We start from the raw sequence: 21,352 nt of genomic DNA on the forward strand, positions 1-21,352 counted from the left end.
CGTTACACTTGGTCCCCTCATCTTAGTCAGTGATATAGATTGTAAATAGCTGAGGCCCAAGCACTGATGTTTATATCATTCCACTAGTTACAGCCTGTCAACCCGAAAATGACCCATTTATTCCTACTCTCTGTTTTCTGTCTGTTAACAAATCCTCAACCCATCCTAATATAATACCTCAATTCCATGAGCCCTAATCTTGTGTAACAAATCAGTTAGCTCAACCTGAAGGTTATTTGAATTGTTTGCAGCAATGCATCTCCACTATCCTCAGCTACATGTCTCCCTTTTCGCACTGTACTCCCAAGATCTGGAATCTTAGCAGCCTGGAACTATTGCCATGTCATCTCTTAATAAGCTCTATCAACTCAAAAGAGCCCAATATATTTTAAACGGGGTGATAATTTTCTTGTGTGTTGTTTCTTACTTACCATCCACACCATTAAATAAGAAAAGACTGCAATCCACAGAGTGGACATGAAAAAGGTTATCATGAAGAAATTCTCCCAGCGAGGTTTCGCACAGTTAGGGACGGTGAAGAATAGCACAAGCAGTACAGGCCATGAGCTTAGCCACTTCATCTTATTCAAGCATCCCCCTGTAGATAAAATGTAGATATGATTCTATGAGAAATGTGAGGAAAAATGTAAGCACTCAGTGCATTAGACTTTACACAGTGAAGAAATAGAGGCTGCCTTGTTTTTTATAAAAATAAAAATCCAAGAAAATCTTTGTAACCTCTTCTAGTACACACTAGCAACTGTTTCTAATTACTGGTCTTCAGTCACCAGTCCTGCTATTCAGCATTTGACTCACAGACCATTTTAGAGGCCCTAGGAAAAGGTGACTGGCATTGTCAACTTAAATATTCTGCTGTTTATAGTGAGACTAAATTTTGGTTTTATTTGTGGAACTTAACACTTTACTCACAATAGCACCTCATAGAGCCATGAAATTAGACATGTAATTTGGTTGACAGTAGAAAGTTTTCCTCAGCAACCTAGATGAATATTTAAATTCTGACATAACTTTTATTGCAAAAATATTGCAGTACAGTAAAACTGGTAATCTCTTTGTGAGCACATATCATTATGGTAAAAATGCCACTGAGTTCATTCACGCTTTCTCTCCTCCATATTACACTTTATTAGGTTCAATAGTTAAAAAACTCATCTCTCCTGCTACCAATGTATATTTTTGTTGATAATCAGCAGGTTAAAGGTAGCATAAGCATCACATCTTGGATAGAAGCTTTATGTAAATTTGCAAAGGAAATGTGACATGGTTCTCTTTATTATCACGTTATCGTTTATCTGTATGATGGCCAGTCACTTCCCAAAAGAGAAAGAAACAAAAGTGACAGAATCAACTGGGAATCAACAGTTTGTTAACCTCCTATATTTCAGCTACAAAGTAGTGTAAAGGGCTAGCAGCAGCCATTTTGGCATTATTTCTTCCCCTTTATACTGCCCCTCCTCCCAGTCTAGAGAACAGTCTGTAGAAGGGGGGTATAAAGAAGGAGAAATCACATTAATATGAGGAAGTACCTAAAATAAAAGATTATTGCTTCAATCAGAGAAATACATTGTTAACATTGATTTGTAGTTTTGCTGTGTGCAAATTGTTGAAATAATTTGAGGTTTAGAATGAATGGCTGCACACAGCACCATTCTATCTAATGAATTGATTAAGGGGTCCTCACTTATTTATGAGTTCTTAAAGCCTTTGATTGTCTGACATCTTCATACCATTACAATTTGCTTGTGGCATACCCGAGGTAATTTATGAAGTAAGGGCCCAGAACAATGTCTGTTTACAAATTAACCTGAGCGCAGATGAGTGACTGCCTCATTAAGTGGTTTGCCCCAGCTCCACCTTATTACCAACTAGATGAGCTAGAAAAGCACAGAGAAGGCAAAGGTTACGTATTTTTCATTAGTGAATTGGCAAACTGCCTGTCTATTTACATAGGAATTACAAATGTTTCAAGGTGATAGCAAGGGCACTTTCAATTGCAATTACTACTGTCAAGACATCTCACAGGACACTGAGTACTCTACAGTGATTATGATAAAGTGTAGAAATCAGAGCTTTTGTTGGAAAAAAGGTTTTCAATAATGTATTAAATAATGTTTGTGACAAATAAATGTCATTTTTGAACTTTGGAGTCAAGTAACAACAACTGGCATTCATGTAGCAGTATTAACATAGTAATTCATTTCAATGCACTTTAAGAGATGAAAATGACTGATGACCACAAAAGTCCGAGTGTATCAAGCCTATGGCCTCAGTACCTTGCTCTACGGCAGCGAGGCCTGGACAACATATGTCAGCCAAGAGCGACGTCTCAATTCATTCCATCTTCGCTGCCTCCGGAGAATACTTGGCATCAGGTGGCAGGACCGTATCTCCAACACAGAAGTCCTCGAGGCGGCCAACATCCCTAGCTTATACACACTACTGAGTCAGCGGCACTTGAGATGGCTTGGCCATGTGAGCCGCATGGAAGATGGCAGGATCCCCAAGGACACATTGTACAGCGAGCTCGCCACTGGTATCAGACCCACCGGCCGTCCATGTCTCCGCTTTAAAGACGTCTGCAAATGCGACATGAAGTCCTGTGACATTGATCCCAAGTCGTGGGAGTCAGTTGCCAGCGATCGCTAGAGCTGGCGGGCAGCCATAAAGGTGGGGCTAAAGTGTGGCGAGTCGAAGAGACTTAGCAGTCGGCAGGAAAAAAGACAGAAGCGCAAGGGGAGAGCCAACTGCGAAACAGCCCCGACAACCAATTTTTTCTGCAGCACCTGTGGAAGAGTCTGTCACTCTAGTATTGGCCTTTATAGCTACTCCAGGCGCTGCTCCACAAACCACTGACCACCTCCAGGCGCTTACCCATTGTCTCCCGAGATAAGGAGGCCAAAGAAGAAGAAGAAGAAAAAAAGAATTTCAATGCATTTTAAGAGATGAAAATGCCTGCTGATCACTGGTAGGTGGGAGGCATGCACAAGCCAATAGATTTTGAAGAAGTTTTTGAAGGAGGGAGATAGATAGCAAAGCAGAGGAGTTTAGGAAGTGCATTCAATAGGGTGGGGTCAAGAGAACTGAAGGTTCTACTGCCAAAGGGAAGGGGAATGCACGCCATTCATGAGGAAGACCCAAAATATTGGGAGGTTCTCAATGGACAGTGGTAGACACTTTAAGGTACAATGAGAACTACATTTAAATGGTTACCAAGGCAGCAAGTTCTTCTCTGCATGGATGCAATTGATGGGCATTCAGATGCGAATCCTGCCAGCACCAGTTTAAATTATTAAAGTGGCACCTTTCACACTCAATAGGAATTCTGTGATTTTCTTTACTATTTTAGCCAGAGAAAGATTGCTTCAGGGTGAAAACTAAACCCTTGCTAACATTGCAGAACAGCATCACAAAAGACAATCTCTATAGATATATTGAATACTTAGGCCGAACGGGGATATAGTGGAGTCATATTTCAAGATAAGTAGGGACGGTCAAGTTTACAACTTCAATTATTAATGTTCAGTTTTGAAAATGCAAAACTGAATAATTTTGTAAAGAAATTGGCAGTTATTGAGAGTTAATAAATGACAAAATTTAAATCTGTTCTCTTACCAATAAAGTTTTCCAAAAGTGATCTACACTTCTTAACTCTTTTTACACTGTTAAATATTTGAACAGCCCCAAGCCTCAAATTATAGTCAAATGGAACATTACCTTTTTAGATGTATGTAATGTGAAATACATCTTCTCATCTTACCATTCACATGATATTAACTGGTGCTGAAGAAAGATCCTACTAGCAGAATCACTTTTAAAGAGGGAGCTTTACCATTAGGGTCGGGCTGATAGGAGGAATGCAAAAGTAGCCTGGCATGACTGGCCCGCTCCTTTCCCTCCCTCCTCAGAGGAAGTATCTGCGCATTATCATTTTGGCACAAGGAAAAATGGACATTACATATACTACATGAATGGTGTTGAAGTGACCAATGATGAAGCTGAAAGAGATTAGGGGTCCTCAGTAAACTTAGTAAACACACAGACCAATGTACAGTAGCAATCAATAAAGCCAGTAGAAGGTTGAACTGCATAGCTAAAATAGTAGAATACATGTTTGAGGAAGTTATGATTAAAAAAAACTTTTTAAAAATCCTCCTTTGAAGCCAGGAGGAGCAGGCCTCTCCCTCCTCATCTCTGTAATCTCTTCCAGCCCCACAACCCTCCAAGATATCTGTGCTCCTCTAATTCTGGCCTCTTGTGCATTCCTGATTTTAATCACTCCACCATTGGTGGCTGTGCCCTGTGTTGCCTAGGCCTCAAGCTCTGGAATACCTTCCCTACACCTCTCCGCCTCTCCACCTTGCTTTCCTCCTTTAAGACACTCCTTAAAACCCACCTCTTTGACCAAGCTTTTGATCATCTGACCTAATATCTCCTTTTATGGCTCGTGTCATACTTTGTTTTATAATGCTCCTGTCAAGTGCCTTGGAATGTTTTATTATGTTAAAGGTGCTATATAAATATAAACTGTTGTTGTTGACAATATAGCTAGAGTTAACGGAAAGGTAAATTTGGAATCTTACTTGAAATTAAATTTCAAGGGTATGTTACGGTCAAGTGAGGAGTGGTCGAAGGGCTTCCCTCTTTTCCCTCCTTGTTTGACCACAACAGGTTTAATTCTTTCTTAAAGTGGATGTACTGACCAATTCAGTAGGCGTTTGATTACATACTTGCTATGATCATAACAAGAACCAATCGGACAGGTTTTCTTGAGTTAACAAAGAAAACGGTTAACTTTATTGTACCTAAACTGAACTAATAATAAACAATGCACCAACTTTTACTCACACACACTGGAGGTTTACACACACATACATAGGTTACAGAGTGGGGAAAGGATGATTGGTTGAGTTAGAGTCCATAAAAAAGGTATATAGTCTGTGGAGTTTGGTGATTTGGCTGGCTTTTAGCTGAATTTAATCATCTTGAGGCTTTTAGTTTGAAGAGGTAGATGACTGGTTTGTTGAGTCTCTTAGGGATAGCGACGCGGATGATTTTCTCCAAAGAGGTTTCTGATTGAAGCTGGAGTATGTAAAAGTGGTCAGTCAACAGGCAGGATTTTAAAGCTTTCAAGCTGGATTGGAGAGAGGGACCTCCACTTAGGTCTGCTCCTGTCAGAGTCCAGTTGCTTCTCCTCTGCTGCAGAGAAAAAACACCAGCTTAAAAGCACAGATGAGGAGGGGCTTGTCACATGACAGTCCCTTACTGATTCACACATAGCAATTAGCGGTATTTTTCTGCTTGCTGAAAAGAACAGGCAGTTCCTTTAAACCTCCTGGGTCTTGGTTCTTGCTGGGAAATGCATAGACATTTCATCTCCCTCCTTATAGTCCTTTGCAGTATAGGATGCAAACTGTTTCTCCCTGTATTGGTAATAGCAATAACACATGGTCTCCGGGCTGAAATGTTCCGGCCTCGGCATGTTTATCTGCCTGCCTTTTCATAGCTGTCTGGGAGGTTTTTAAGTGTTCCTGAGCCATCGCACAGGCTCTCGTGAGCCATTCTCGGAACATGGAGATGTAGTCTAACAGGGAAGATTCATCCCTGTGTCCCAAAAACCTCTCCTTGATTAGTTTTAGGGACCTCTCACCTCGTGTCCATAAACTAATTCAAAGGGACTAAAGCCAGTGGACTCATTAGGTGAGTCTCTCGTAGCAAACAGAAGAAATCCCAGCCCTTTGTCCCAGTCATGGGGGTACTCATAGCAGTATACCCTGATCATTGTCTTTAGGGTCTGGTGATAATGCTCCAAAGCCCCTTGTGACTGTGGGTGGTAGGCTGAGCACTTTAGCTGGGTTATGCTCAAATTACCCATGACCTTTTGAAAAATACTGGACATAAAATTTGTGCCCTCATCTGACTGGATATCAGCAACAGTCTATATTGGCTAAAGAAGTGGGTTAGCCCCTCTACCACTACCTTGGCAGAGACAGTTCTTAGAGGGATAGCCTCTGGAAATCGAGTAGCTACATCCATAATGGTGAGTAGATACTGGTAGCCCTCTTTTGTTTTGGGCAGGGGCCCAACACAATACCAGCACTCTGCTGAATGGTTCCCCAAAAGCCGGTATGGAAATTAGGGGTGCAGGTTTTATTGCAGGTTGAGGCTTCCCCACAATCTGGCACATGTGGCAAGTCTTATAGAACTCTACCACATCCTTGTGGCCAGTGAAAATGCTGTCTGATGCGGGCTTGGGTTTTTCTGATACCGACATGTCCAGCCATTGGAATCTCATGGGCTATTTTCAATATTTTCCCACAGTACCTCGGTGGTACAACCATCTGGTGAACCACCGTCGATCCCCCCCATCCGCAGGTGGCCTCCAGTTCCTCACCAGCACCCCACTGCTTAAATAGTGGTACTCTGGAACTCTGAAATAAAAACAAGAAATGCTGGAAATACTCAGCAGGTCTGGCAGCATCTGTGGAGAGAGAAGCAGAGTTAACGTTTCGGTTCGGTGACCCTTCTTTGGAACTGGCAAATATTAGAAATGTCAAAGGTTATAAGCAAGTAAAGTGGGGGTGAGGCAAGAGATAACAACGGAGAAGGTGTATATTGGACAAGGCCACAGAATAGCTGACCAGAAGGTCATGGAGCAAAGGCAAACAATATGTTAATGGTGTATTGAAAGACAAAGCATTAGTACAGAAGCAGCAAGCACAAATATGAAAAAAAACAATGGGTAAGCAAACTGAACAAACTAAGATGAAATGAAATAAACATACAAAAAAAATGTAAAAAAAGAAAATATAACTAAAAATAAAAGTAAAATGAGGTACCTTCCATGAATGACAGCGCTTCTGATATGTCTTCCTTCTTCCTCAACCGAGGATTCCCCCCCACTGTGGTTGACAGGGCCCACAACCGTGTCCGGCCCATTTCTCGCACCTCTACCCTCACCCCTTCCCCTCCCTCCCAGAACCGTGACAGGGTTCCCTTGTCCTCACTTTCCACCCCATCAGCCTCCATATCCAAAGGATCATCCTCCGCCATTTCCGCCACCTCCAGCGTGATGCCACTACCAAATGCATCTTCCCCTCCCTTCCCCTGTCAGCATTCCGAAGGGATCATTTCCTCCGCGACACCCTGGTCCACTCTTCCATTACCCCCATAACCTCGTCCCCTTCCCATGGCACCTTCCCCTGCAATCGCAGGAGGTGTAATACCTGCCCATTTACCTCTTCTCTCCTCACTATCTCAGGCCCCAAACACTCCTTTCAGGTGAAGCAGTGATTTACTTGTACTTCTTTCAATTTAGTATACTGTATTCGCTGCTCATAATGTGGTCTCCTCTACATTGGGGAGACCAAACGCAGATTAGGTGGCCGCTTTGCAGAACACCTCCGCTCAGTCCGCAAGCAGGACCCTGAGCTTCCGGTTACTTGCCATTTCAACACTCCCCCCTGTTCTCATGCTCACATCTCTATCCTGGGCTTGCTGCAGTGTTCCAGTGAACATCAACGCAAGCTCGAGGAACAGCATCTCATTTACCGATTAGGCCCGCTACAGCCTGCCGGACAGAACATTGAGTTCAATAATTTCAGAGCATGATGGGCCGCCCATTTTACTTTTATTTTTAGTTATTTTTTCTTTTTTTACATTTTTTACTTTTTTTTGTATGTTTATTTCATTTCATCTTAGTTTGTTCCGTTTGCTTACCCACTGTTTTTTCATTTTTTTTCATGTTTGTGCTTGCTGCTGTTATCTTCAGTCCGTTAACACCCTATCTGTACAAATGCTTTGTCTTTCAACACACCATTAACATATTGTTTGCCTTTGCTCTATGACCTTCTGGTCAGCTAATCTGTGGCCTTGTCCTATCTACACCTTCTCCTTTGTTATCTCTTGCCCCACCCCTGCTTTACTTGCTTATAACCTCTGACATTTCTAACATTTGCCAGTTCTGAAGAAGGGTCACTGAACCGAAACGTTAACTCTGCTTCGCTCTCCACAGATGCTGCCAGACCTGCTGAGTATTTCCAGCATTTCTTGTTTTTATTTCAGATTTCCAGCATCCACAGTATTTTGCTTTTATTTTAGTACTCTGGAACCCTCTCTGCCCCAGCCTCAGTTTGGGCAGTCTGTGCTAACCTTTTTAATATTGGGTTGGTTTGTTGAACAATCCCCCAGGTCCTCCAACTTCCCAAAGAATGTTCCAGACAACCAGACAACAGGGTCATCTTCTGCAATACCACCTGAGCCCCCTCCGATGTAGCCTGTTTGCCCACGGACTGAGTCACCACACAATGAGGGAAAATGCCGGGGACCTTCTCCTGCAACTGCTCTGTCTCCTTGACTTCTCACGGTCTCTCCAAAACCACTGGGGAAGCCACCACCCCGCAACCCCCCCCACCTCCCTGCCCACGCCAGATTATTACCCAGGAGCAGGTCGACCCCTTCTACAGGCAAACCAGGGGCAATCCCCACAGCCACCAGTGCCGAAATAAGGTCACACTCCAGGTGCACCCAATACAAAGGTATGGGCATATAACACCGTCGGATACCTTTCACTAACACTCTAGCGTTCAATGCACTCGCTGGGGGCAAGGTAATGCCTTTTCCCAGCAGAAGGGATTGGGTGGGCCCCTGTATCCCCAAGTATGACTATGGGCTTACTCATCTCACCTGAAGGGTATGGGTTCACCTTTCCTCCGGACACATAATCCTGGTAACTCTCAGGGGTTTTGATAGGTTTTCCCGCACTGTCAGTGTTAGGTTTACTGGGTTTTATTGCCACAGTTAAAGCCACAGCCTGGTCTGCTGTGCTTTTCATCAGGGCCCCTTTTCCAGCACTGACCTGGTGTACCCTGACAAAACCTATGGGTTTTCCTCATAAATTCCAGCAGTCAGCTCGAAGGTGACCTGCCTTGTTACAATGGAAACATATAGGCTTCCAGGCATCACTCCTGTTCTCAGCACCCTCCTTTTTGGGCTGAGAAAGGCTGTCCATGTTTCTAGCTCTCCCTTCTCGCTCATGGTCGTTCATCTTCCTATCACTGTCCCACTTTCTATCCTTTTCAGGCTTTTGGAGGTGACTAGGGAACGGTTTCCCTTGGGGCAAGGGCTTGTGAATAAGTGTATAATCATCAGGCAAAATTGCTGTCTGCATTGGTCTTGGTACCTTTTGTTCCTCTACGTGGTTTCTTATAGAAAGGGGAAGCGAGTTTTTGAACTCCTTGAGGAGAATCACCTCTCTAAGGTTTTCATTGGTGGACTCTATCTTAAGTGCCCTTATCCATCAGTCAAAAGTGATTTTCTTGACCCTTTTGAACCCAATATAAGTTTGTTCAGGCTGCTTTCAAAGGGTTTGGAATTTTTGGCAGTACACCTCTGGTACCAGCTCATATGCATTCAGGATAATATTTTTAGTCATCTCATAATCTGATGACCTCTCATCAGGCAACAGTGAATAAACCTCATGGGCTTTTTCTGTTAGTTTGCTTTGCAATAACAGTGTCCAGCTGTCTACTGGCCACTTGAACTGTTTTGCAAGCTTTTCAAAACAGACGAAAAATTCTCCCACACCCGCCTCGTTGAACTTTGGTATCAATTGGGAGAACTTTAAGAGCTCAGCACCCAGTCCTGAACTAGGGGTAACTCCCTCACTAGCAGTGCCTTCACTGGATATATTAGGTCTTCCCTTATTCAGTTCAAGCTGCCTTAACTCCCTTTAGAATGTTCTTTCTTTTTCCCTTTCCTCCCTTTCTTTTTTCTCCTGGAATTCTAATTCTCTTCCCCTCTGTTCTTTTCTGTTTCAGATTCTATGTCTGTCTCTGGTTCTTCAGTGTCAATTTTAAAATGGTAGGCCACAAATTTTCGGATTTCAGGCTTCCTATTTTTTGGACAGATGGTAATCTCTAATTGCCCAGCTACATTCCTCAACTCTTCAACCGATAGGGCTTTAACCTGGCCCAAGTTACTTCACTCCATTCTAGGAAGGTACCGGCCTCGAATGTGGACATTTTAGTACTTTAGCACTGAAACCACAAGAAAACCTGTATTGAAGTTTTAAAATTATTGCTAGGGATCAATTTGGTTTGCTGCTTCCAATTTCCCGTTCGTCTTTGGGTTTGATCCCAGACGTAAGCACCCAAATTTCTGTTACGGTCAAGTGAGGAGGGGTCGAAGAACTTCCGTCTTTTCCCTTTCCTTGTTTGACCACAACAGGTTTAAATTCTTTCTTAAAGTGGCCAATTCAGTAGGTGTTTGATTACTTACTTGCTATGATCATGACAAGAACCAATCGGACAGGTTTTCTTGAGTTGACAAAGAAGGAGATTAACTTTATTGTACCTAAACTGAACTAATAAAAATAAACAATGCGCCAACTTTCACTCACACACAAAAATAGATTACAGAGTGGGGAAAGGTAGATTGGTTGAGTTAGAGTCCTTATAAAAGGTATACAGTCTGTGGAGTTTGGTGATTTGGCTGGCTTCTAGCTGAATTCCGTCGTCTTGAGGCTTTTAGTTTGAAGAGGTAGATAATTGATTTGGTATTCTCTGGAGCTAGCAATGTGGATGATTTCCTCCAAAAGGGTTTCTGATTGTAGCCGGAGTATTTAAAGGTGGTCAGTCAACAGGCAGGATTTGAAAGCTTTCAAGCTGGAATGGAAAGAGAGAAAGAGAGCGAGAGGGATAGAGAGAGACGGCACGCCACTTGGGGTCTGCTCATATCAGAGTTCAGTTGCTCCTCCTCTGCTGCATAGAAAAAACACCAGCTTAAAAAACCACAGATCTGGAGGGGCTTGTCACATGGCAATCACTCAGTGATTCACACATAGCAGTTAGCAGTATTTGTCTGCTTGCTGAAAAGAACAGGTAGTTCCTTTAAACTTCCTGGGTCTTGGTTCTTGCTGGGAAATGCAGACATTTTGTCTCCCTCCTTATAGTCCTTTGCAATGCATGGCACAATGTACCAAACTAGGTGATCATCTTAAGCTCCCAGCAGTCATCCTGTTTTAAATATTCTTTTTAAATTTCTTCAAAAAATATAGATTCAGATCTCCAGTCAGTGGACCAAAGAAAATTATCCTTCAACAAAGCACATTGGCGGAACAGGTAGGACACAGTTTCAAACAAATAAAAGATAAATTCAAGACTGAAAGAAATTTTGCTTGATACACAGAATAGTCATTGAGAGTGTGGGGCTGCCTTTTCATGCCTGTCATTTTTTTTGTTCCTAACCTATTGAATGGACTTCCAGATGAGATAGTGAAATAAGAAGCAATTAATGCAGCAAAGGAAGGAATGTAATTTTTTTCTGGATGCCGGAGCTAGGAAAAGCCTTTAGCGCCTGTAGTTATCTTGTGACCTTGTGACTATAACTTAAGTTTCTCCTCAGCCTCACTTGTGGCAGAATGATTGCATCTCATCACATTGACACATCCTCTAGCAGCTCTGCATGTTGTGGTTAATTTGTGGAAGTGTGGAGATAGGAAAATTTTGCCATTAATTTTCACAGGGGTTCTCTCTATTGTCCGTCATAATGTTGAAGGAAAGTCACGGAAATCCTGGAGAAATTACATAGACACTTACTCCATTGATTTAGATTTTCCATGGATCATCTGCCAAAGTCATGGTGAACAATTAGGAGAAATCCTGCAGAGATTCAACCCCTTTGTATCTTCACTGGCTGCACAAAATATTTTCTTCCCAGGCAGCGTAAGCACTGCTAAATGTTGGTTATCATACAATAGCATTTCTGTCAATCATATTTTTAATTCATTACAATAGGTTTTTGTGCCTTTAAAATGACAATATCATGTATAAATGGAATACATTTCTGTTGTACAGAGAATGTTCCATCACTCCTCACCTGGTGGAGAAAATGGTGATGTGAGCTCGGGTTCATTTTCATTCTCATTGCTGTCTCCTTTTGTATTTTTATCCAGAGGAACATTTCCATTTTCGATATTGTCACATTTCTCAACTGCACAGACTTCCTTGTCCACACCATTGGCAGATTGAACTAGTTATTACACATAAACAGATTGAAAGTAAATCTCTGAAATTTCAAGCCCAGCACAAAATGGTTCAGTCTACTGAGGTTGTACTTCAGGATTTTATTATTTTAACTTAAAACATAATTAGGATTAGAAAACTTCATAATTAGGATTAGAAAACTTTCTAGTCAAGGGAAATGTGTGCTTAAAAGATATCTACTCAATAACCACATTTAAGCATGACAAATGTCCCTGTATCAAAAAACAATGTTTTCAATCCTCGGGAGAAAAATCTATGTGTTACTGAGCTATATAGGTCAGGAATGCCCCAGATTCAATCCCTGGTCTGTAGTGGAGGGAGTTACAGTGTGGCTACGACAATTAGTTTCAATGTTTCTCCTTCATAGCTCAGGGACAGTTGGCCAGGCACCAGATTACTGCTCTGCTTGAGAAAATCCATGTGGTTGTACATTAAGCTCAATTTTATGGCCCTCACATTCACTGTGACATTCACCAACCAAGCTCCCAAATGATGACAGCCATTTTGGTGGGGGACTTGCGAGTCTCTTATGCTTTGTGCAGTTATACTCCGGCATGTATCAGTGCCTTTCTGAGAGCATCAGAGAAAGGGGAAGGGGTGAAATTGCAAAGAAGTATATAGAAGTAGTTACATGTTGCAGTCAAACTTTATCCACTATGTCATTTTCGTGTGTCCTGAATTCCTTCAGCTAGGAAACTAGCAGCAGCTGAGTCATTACTTTCTCCAAGGATTATGTATTAATAATGCTCGATGCTAGCTAACAAGGGACAGTCAAGTCTCTTTCCCCATCAGATGGAATGACAACCACTTGGCCGAGAACCAGAGGCACCTGCCTACGAAGTTTGAATAGCAGTGAAACCTAGGGCAGGATTTTGGCCCTGATATGGAGGTGGGAACTGAGGCAAGCAGGCATGTACTTTTGCAACACTGGCTGGCATACCGCTTTTCTGGCACCATCCAGCCCATGAGCCATTTTCCTGGCGTCTGGATTGGGGGTGGAACACCTACCCGCCTTTAAGGCCATTTCAGGCCAATGATCTGAGACCGACTGCCCCCCGCAGGGTTGGGAGTATGGCAGGGTTCCAGCGCTCCAGAAGGACTTTGAGGGCCTCCTCCAGACTACCGGGCTGCAGCTGCGGCTACAAGCCACCCTCTAGAAGGGGCTCCCCCTCCACAACAGTGGTCTGCCAGCTGTGGCAATTTGTAATTTCAAATTTTTAAAAGTTGCGGAGAGGATGCCTCAAGATGGGGGTGTCCTCTCTCTCCCTTGCTTGCAATGGCAGGCTGCAGTTCCTTCCATGCTGGAGGATCTCCTATTGACGCTCCAGCTTCGAAAATCTGCCCTCGCTCCCACCCACCCCCCCCCCCACCCCATCCTTAACTGGATGGCGAGTGAGCCCTCTAGCCACTAACTGGTCAATCCAGGCAAAATCACTGTCGGGTGACCGCTCCTGAAACATTGCAGGGTCGGGATCCACATTTGATCCCAACATCAGAGTCATGACCCAAATGTAAAATCCTGTCCTTAGTGTTTGATCCCTGTCTCTTTGAATAAGAGGCACTCATTCTGCTGCCAGAGTTTCCACGCTGCAAGTTTCCTGGCACAATGCTCCTTTTATGCTAAAACCACAATAAGGCTCGGAATTTTTCAGCAGTCTTCTGTGCTGCCTTTAGTACCTCCCTAGTCTGAAATGTAATTTTGTAACATTACAGAGCAGTAAATCTAAGTGCATGATTAACTTTAAAAAAAAAACTGAATTTGTAGCTTGATTGTTAATCATTAAATATTTGCCTGCTTTCCTACGTAGATTTGTAATTTGGTTTTCTATGACAATTGACCCACTTGGCAGCTGCATGTGTTACTTTTTTATTCCTGTAAAGTACATTATTACATTAAAAATGATGGATAGGCCTATTACCAAAACTCTAAAAATTCTGCAAAAACTGATATGTCATCTAATTGCTCTAAAGTACTGTTCTGAGTTTGCACATAACTAAGTATAAGCCCTCAGGAGAGACTGTGCTGCAAAATATATGAATAACTTAAGCCTTTTATATATTGCTACTGTCATGCTTAGAGAAGCCATATCATCAGACTGGACCAGTTTTAATGCATTAAGAGAGATTACAGTTAATTGTTATTTGCTGCAGCCATTATTAACAACTAAAGAATGCAGGCATTAAACATTCAAGCGATAGTATGCACAAAACAGTATTAAGGCTTTTATAAAAGATTTTGAGAAATAGGAACTACAGTAAGGCTAAACAGACAGAATTCTGACAGCAGTTAGTGAGGTAGCTGAAGAACAGTTCAAAGATATTAATTGGTGTTCAGGAAGTGAGTACATGAACCATAGGTGAGGGTGAACACTGCTTAACTATGGAAGATTAGTGACTGATTTAAAATGGAAGCTGTACATTGCATTGTGCTCAAATCGTACATCTTTACATATTTAGGATAAGCGCTTTAAGGAGTACAGTGCGTTTGTTATTTATTATTTGAAAGCCATCAAATGGAGTTTCAATTGCAAGTGAAGAGTATAGGAAAGGCCTGTGATTTCAATCAGATTTTGTGCACTTTAATCGTGCTTCTAAATGATCTGATGATATCTGGAGTTATTTAAAAGGAATCCTTTCGAAATGTTTTGTATTCAGAGGCAGGGGCAGAATTGGAGTCTGATGATATCTTCTATTGAAGGGGCTGGAAGGGGCCACAAGAAAACAGGCGTCTCTATATATACAATAACTTTACGTCATGGTGTGATGAGATCATTAAATCAATGGCCACATCTTTAATAACTCTGTAAACTGTCTTACAAAACAGTCTACACCTTTTGGACAATGTGTATTATTTGATTAACTTGCAAATGGTGCTTTGTTATAAAACAAGTGCAGAACAAATAAGAAAAGCAAAAATGAATTTCCATTTTTTTAAAACAACTTTCTTTGGGGGGCAGGAGAGAGGGAAGAAACTGCCTATTTTGCAGTGGGTCTGCATCACCTGTAGAACAGTCTGCAACACTTCCTGCGTATTAGGAGACACAAGGTGGGCAAGATGTAAAGGTCTCTCCTAGATTCAAGCTGGGTTACCGCATTGTGTGTGAACAGTTTGTGCTGTCACTAGAAGAATGGGAAGGATGCCAATGAAAGAGGTGGAATCATTTTGTGACCGGTTCCATCTCCCAATAGACAGGCAGCGAAGAAGATTTTCAGAATGAAAAAGCAGCATCGCAATAGAATCACTCCTAGGAATGCTACTGCTCCTGGTTGTATTACAAAAAACATTAAACATGAAGCATTTGATTCGACTGTTCCTTTCCATTGCCACCTAAACAATTCTTTATCATTAATGGAATGTGTTCTATTGCAATGAGTTTCTAATGTCAAAAATTAACTTTCCAAAGAAAATTCACTTTATCATTAAAATGCTTTACAATAAAAATGAATAGTATTTGACAAAGGTGCCTAAAAATGGTTGAAGAAGCCACAGACATTAGACATCTTTATATATCATTAAGTCATATTGAAGAATTGTATGTTAAGTGAGGATTAAAATGTTTTTACTGGCCATTCTCTGTCTGGTTAGCCTTACCTTGAGTTAACAATGGGAGTAATGGGTCATCACAAATATTGGGATAGTTAACATTACCATCCTCCATTTCATTGCCGATCACATTGCCATTTGAAACATTCTTTGTCAGCTTGCTCACAAAATAATTCTGCATCTTGGTATTGAACCTGAAATATTAAATGAAACAGCATATCTCTTAATTTTTGCTGTTATTTCCATTTGCAAGTAGAATATTTATACACATACACCCAGCATATATTTATTAATTACCTCCAGGATAAACCCCTCAATTTACAAGTAATATTTATGCTGCCAGTATGTATATAAAACCTAACATTTCAAAAATCTCTTATTCCTCTCCCCGTCAAGACAGTTCCAGGGCGTTATTCTTGGGAAGGATGACAGAATCTTCAGCCCCCAATACCATCAGTGCCTCTCCTTGTTTAAACTGGAAGGAGGTGAATATGAGCGTGTGTGCTGAGGTAAGGAATCGTTTGTTCCCCATTACTTTTTGATAGTATTGTAATGACTGGATATGGGTGTTCTTCAGAGGATAATGAGTGGGAAATGCAAATGTTCCCAGATAAAATTGCGTGGCTCACAGGCCGTTGCTTGGGATCCATGTGAACGTCCCCTGCATAAGGTAAGTGGATCGGAGGGGCTCAGCAGAGCAATTGTGGTTAGCAGACGGTGAGGACGGGGGTGGCAGAGGAATGCCGGGGGCAAATAAGGACCAGTGTTTTCTTGAGGGATCAGATGAGTTTTCCTAACCCATAAGGAGACTTAAAATAAGTTTTTAAAGCTTAAATTACAGGACTTCTTCTGGCCCTTGAGCCAATTTCCAGCAGCTTTGGCCCAGTGAGGAACACACCACTCCAGTCATAGGTAAAAATAGTTGTTGGACCCCAGTGATGCCATCAGAGCCTGGCTTGCTTATTTATAGCAGGGCCCTGCTGGTTTCCAATGGGTTTTCTTGTCACATTGGGTTAGGAATGTTGATGGTAAGTCCTTTGCTCCATTTGAACTGGGTATCATCAGGTGAGGTGGGGAGGAGTGGGTGGGGTGGGGGGTGCGGGGGAGTTAAAATCAAGCATGTTGTCAGTTCAAAATTCTCCTGGTGCAACAAAAAAATTCCATGATATTTTAATCTCAAGCCATTTCAGTCTCTCCAGCCTATTTTGCACCCATTCTAGGCAGGAAGACAGCGGGAAGTGCATCCCAGTGACTGCCTGCTGTTATGATCCCCGTGGAGACCACCAACAAATGAAAAGAATCAAATCCACCGATTAACCCCAATTTAGGAAACCAAACCAAACAGGCAAGATTTCACTTTTATAAATTTTACTTTAACACTCAAACCAAACACATAAATTAAACATGAAGCAATAGACAGATCACAATTACAAATTACACATTAACTATCAGATAGGACAGAGATAGGTCTCACAGTTTCACTGGGCAGCCCACCCAGCATATATAGTAACATGGTAACAATTACAGTTACACAGTTCGTTCCAACTTTGTAGTTCCTCAGGTTGATGTTCGGCTCCTTTCATCAAGGATTTAGCCGCTGTTCTTCCATGGGTGCGGTCTTCGCCACAGGCGCACTTCTCCAGAACCTCCTCAGCTCTGCTTACAACTGTCTTGACGGTGTGGATTTACCAGTCTTCCCTTTATCTGAGTTCTTCAGTGGCAACCAGTGCACTGTATGGGCTGGGTCTGGTTAGTCGGCAACTTTAAGTAACAGAAACGGCTCCTGGATTCAGTCTTCACTTTCTTCTGCTTGCTGGCACTCCACTCCTACCTGGTCTGCCCAGACTGCCTGTTCTGGGTGGACTCAGTCTCCTTTTATCTGGCTCTAATCAGTGTCCATTTCCCTGAAAACCTGAAGTTGTTTTTCTAGCTTCTGTTTCAGTTTTGGGTTCCATTTCTGTTTCAGTTCTACTTTCTATGTCAATTCTTGTTTTCCTCTCCATTAGAGTCTAAAAACAAGCTTTGCAACCTGGGATTCCATTCATTCAGTGGGGGTCCCTGCTACAGCTTCCTCAACTACACTTCTTCACACCCTGCCTCCTGTAAGGACTCCATTCCATTCTTCCAGTTTCTCCGTCTCCGATGCATCTGCTCTGATGATGCAACCTTCCATGACAGCGCTTCTGATATGTCTTCCTTTTTCCTCAACCGACGATTCCCCCCCACTGTGGTTGACAGGGCCTTCAACCATGTCCGGCCCATTTCCTGCACCTCTACCCTCACCCCTTCCCCTCCCTCCCAGAACCATACCCTACCAGCTTCCACATCCAAAGGATCATCGTCCACCATTTCCACCACGTCCAGCGTGATGCCACTACCAAACGCATCTTCCCCTCCCCTCCCCTGTCAGCATTCCGAAGGGATCGTTCCCTCAGCAACACCCTGGTCCACTCCTCCATTACCCCCAACACCTCATCCCCTTCCCATGGCACCTTCCCCTGCAAGCGCAGGAGATGTAATACCTGCCCTTTTACCTCCTCTCTCCTTACTATCCAAGGCCCCAAATACTCCTTTCAGGTGAAGCAGCGATTTACTTGTACCTCTTTCAATTTAGTATACTGTATTCGCTGCTCACAATGTGGTCTCCTCTACAATGGGGAGACCAAACGCAGATTGGGTGACCGCTTTGCGGAACACCTCCGCTCAGTCCAAAAACATGACCACGAGCTTCCAGTTGCTTGCCATTTCAACACCCCCCCCACCCCCCCTCTGCTCTCATGCTCATATCTTTGTGCTGGGCTTGCTTCAGTGTTCCAGTGAACATCAACGCAAGCTCAAGGAACAGCACCTCATTTACCGATTAGGCATGCTACAGCCTACCGGACTGAACATTGAGTTCAATAATATCAGATCAAACTGGCCCCTTTTTATTTTTAGTTTCTTTTTTCTTTTTCATTTTTATTTTATTTTAGTTTGTTTCACCATTCCTTTTTATTACCATGTGCCTGCCCACTGTTTTTTTCATGTTTGTGCTTTTGGCCAGGGCTGTTCATTATTCGGTCTTTTAACACCCTCTCTGCACTAACGCTTTGTCTTTCACCACACCATTAACACACCCTTTGCCTTTGCTCCATGACCGTCTGGTCAGTTATTCTCTGTGATCCTCTGTCCTATCAACACCTTCACCTTGTTATCTTTTGTCCCACCCCCACTTTATTTGCTTAAAACCTATTACATTTCTAAACTTTGCCAATTCTGATGAAAGGTCACTGACCTGAAACGTTAACTCTGCTTCTCTCTCCACAGATGCTGCCAGACCTGCTGAGTATTTCCTGCACTTTTGGGTTTTATTTCAGATTTCCAGCATCTGCAGTATTTTGCTTTTATTATATTCTATATTTTCCTTGTGAGGCCTGGGGAAGGACACCTGCTCCCTCTGGAGCAACAACGAAAGCAAAACAAAAGAGAAAAATTAAAACTTACCTGCTTGAGCCTGTTCTGGTCCCATGTGGGGTTGGCCTGGTGGGAAACTCACTACCGTTTCCTGTTCAGGCCTCCAGTAAAAATTCTAGCTGGGTCCTGATGACATCATCAGGACCTGGCCAGTGTTGAGCAGGTGTTCTTGACACTTGCCCAGTGCAGCATGTTAAAATGGTGGCAGATTAGCTCCCTGCAGTGGTAGGGTGGGTAAGTGACAAAGGCTATTTTAACTGCCCAGCTGCCTGGTTTCTGCTGGGCAGGGAGGATTAAAATTGCCCTTTTAGCTTTTATTGTCTCCAGTAAATCCTACAGGCATGGCTATGTTAAAGGTTAAATGTTTACCCCTTAGATTTTAAAATACTTATGGCCCTGGCATAATGTTCAAGCATGTACCCATTTTAGATAAGGCTATTTTGTGTAGTCACTTTTTCTCATAGTAAATAAAAAGTATTGAAACTTCCTGGAAAAATGTCAAATAATTCAATATTTCAATCATTCTTATTTGTATTTGAAGTACACCAGTGTCAGCGACAATAAGCTATTGATATGTTGACACATATAAAAGTCTGGGACATTTCTAGCTCGGCAATAATAGGACGAGTGTTTGTAATCACAGGATTCTTTTACAGTCAATGATAAAGGGTTATGCTGTAATATATTTTGAGGACAATGCCAGTGAAATTCAAAAGACTTACACACTTCTCCTTCATATAAACCTGGGTTTTTTGTAGGAGTAATAATTCATTTCCCAGTGCATTGCTGGGAGTGGGAACGGATAGCCAATTTTTTAAAGAAAGCTCTACAATCTTTTTGTTAACAAAGTGACCCTAACCATACAATGGGATCCAGTATGTGACCACGTAACTGAACAGAGACATACAAATAAACTCTGGACTGCAGTGAGCTCATGCTGGCTCGAAGTCATATGAGGTCCAATCAAAATCTAGACATAAATTCCTTTCATGACCTTGCTTGAAAGTCACAAACATTTTACAATGCAGTGGAGTCATAGAGTCATTTAGATGGAGGCCACTTGGCCCATTGAATCCATGTCAGCACTTTGCAGAACAATCCAGTCAGCCCCACTCCCCCGCTTGATCCCGGCAACTTTATTTCCTTCAAGTGTCCATCCAATTTCCTTTTGAAATCATTGATTGTCTCCACTTCCACCACCCTCATGGGCAGCGAGTTCCAGGTCATTATCGTGCACTGCATAAAAAAAGTTCTTCCTCACATTCCTCTGCATCTCTTGCCCAAAATTTTCAATCTGTGCCCATGAGTTCTTGTACTATCAGTTAATGGGAACAGTTTTATCTTGTCTAATTTATCTAAGCCTGTCATAGTCTTGTACACTTCTATCAAGTCTCTCCTCAATCTCCTTTGCTCCAGGGAGACAACCCCAGCTTTTCCAACCTAACCTTGTAACTACAATCCCCCATCCCTGGAACTATTCTCACAAATCTCTTCTGTACCCTCTCACGGATGCTGACATCTTTCCTAAAGTGTGGTGACTAGAACGGGACCTTATACCCCAGTTGTGGCCTAACCAGAGCTTGATAAAGGTTCAGCATAACTTCCTGGCTTTTGTACTCTACAGCATGGATTTTGTGGAGGAGGCGGAGCTCCCAGCGCCTGGCCGAAAAGGCGGGGTTGGGGGGGGGGGGGGAACTACACCTCGGCCTTTTCGTGCCAGTACCTCCCCCCCCCACCCCTCCACAACCTGGAGTGATCGTCCAGTGTTTTGAAGCGGAAGTACCCGGCGCCAGGATCTCCATCCCTTTAAAGATGGGGATCCTGCCTCCATGAGCTGCTGGCCAATCAAAGGGCTGGCCAATCAAAGGGCTGGCAGCTCAGCGGTATCGGCAGCACCACCAGGAGCGGTGGCCACTGCTGGTACTACAGAGGCCTTGGACCCAGGCCCAGTGCTGGAACCCTGGATAGGATGGGAATAGAGGGATACGGTCCCCGGAAGTGCAGAATATTTTAGTTTAGGCAGGCATCAAGATCAGCGCAGTCTTGGAGGGCCGAATGGCCTGTTCCTGTGCTGTACTGTTCTTTGTTCTTTGTTCTCGGGGAAGTGATGTTACAAGCAGGTGAGAAAGAAGTCTAAGTTTCTCTTTCAGCCTTCACCTGATCTTACTGTAACAGGGTTTCATTTTAAACACACCATGTTTTTAGCTCCCCCTTGGTGAGTCCTTGTTTACCATTTTCCAATTATAAGGCAAAGAAATGAGCACAAACAGGTTTTCTCAGGTTTAAAGAAGAA

At 42.8% G+C, this 21,352-nt stretch overlaps 1 protein-coding gene across 1 annotated transcript in view; it reads right to left on the reverse strand.

The window, feature by feature from the left end:
- LOC137373449 (sodium/potassium/calcium exchanger 4-like) overlaps positions 1 to 21,352 on the reverse strand; it is a 338,168-nt gene that overhangs the window by 22,841 nt on the left and 293,975 nt on the right. Inside the window, exons 10-12 of the mRNA XM_068038272.1 lie at positions 15,655 to 15,800; positions 11,896 to 12,048; positions 432 to 598 (exon numbers count right to left, since the gene is read on the reverse strand). Of these exons, the coding sequence (XP_067894373.1) occupies positions 432 to 598; positions 11,896 to 12,048; positions 15,655 to 15,800 (466 nt within the window). The remainder of the gene's footprint in view (positions 1 to 431; positions 599 to 11,895; positions 12,049 to 15,654; positions 15,801 to 21,352) is intronic.

Source organism: Heterodontus francisci, chromosome 9 (assembly GCF_036365525.1).
Source record: "Heterodontus francisci isolate sHetFra1 chromosome 9, sHetFra1.hap1, whole genome shotgun sequence".
Taxonomy (NCBI): Eukaryota; Metazoa; Chordata; class Chondrichthyes; order Heterodontiformes; family Heterodontidae; genus Heterodontus; species Heterodontus francisci.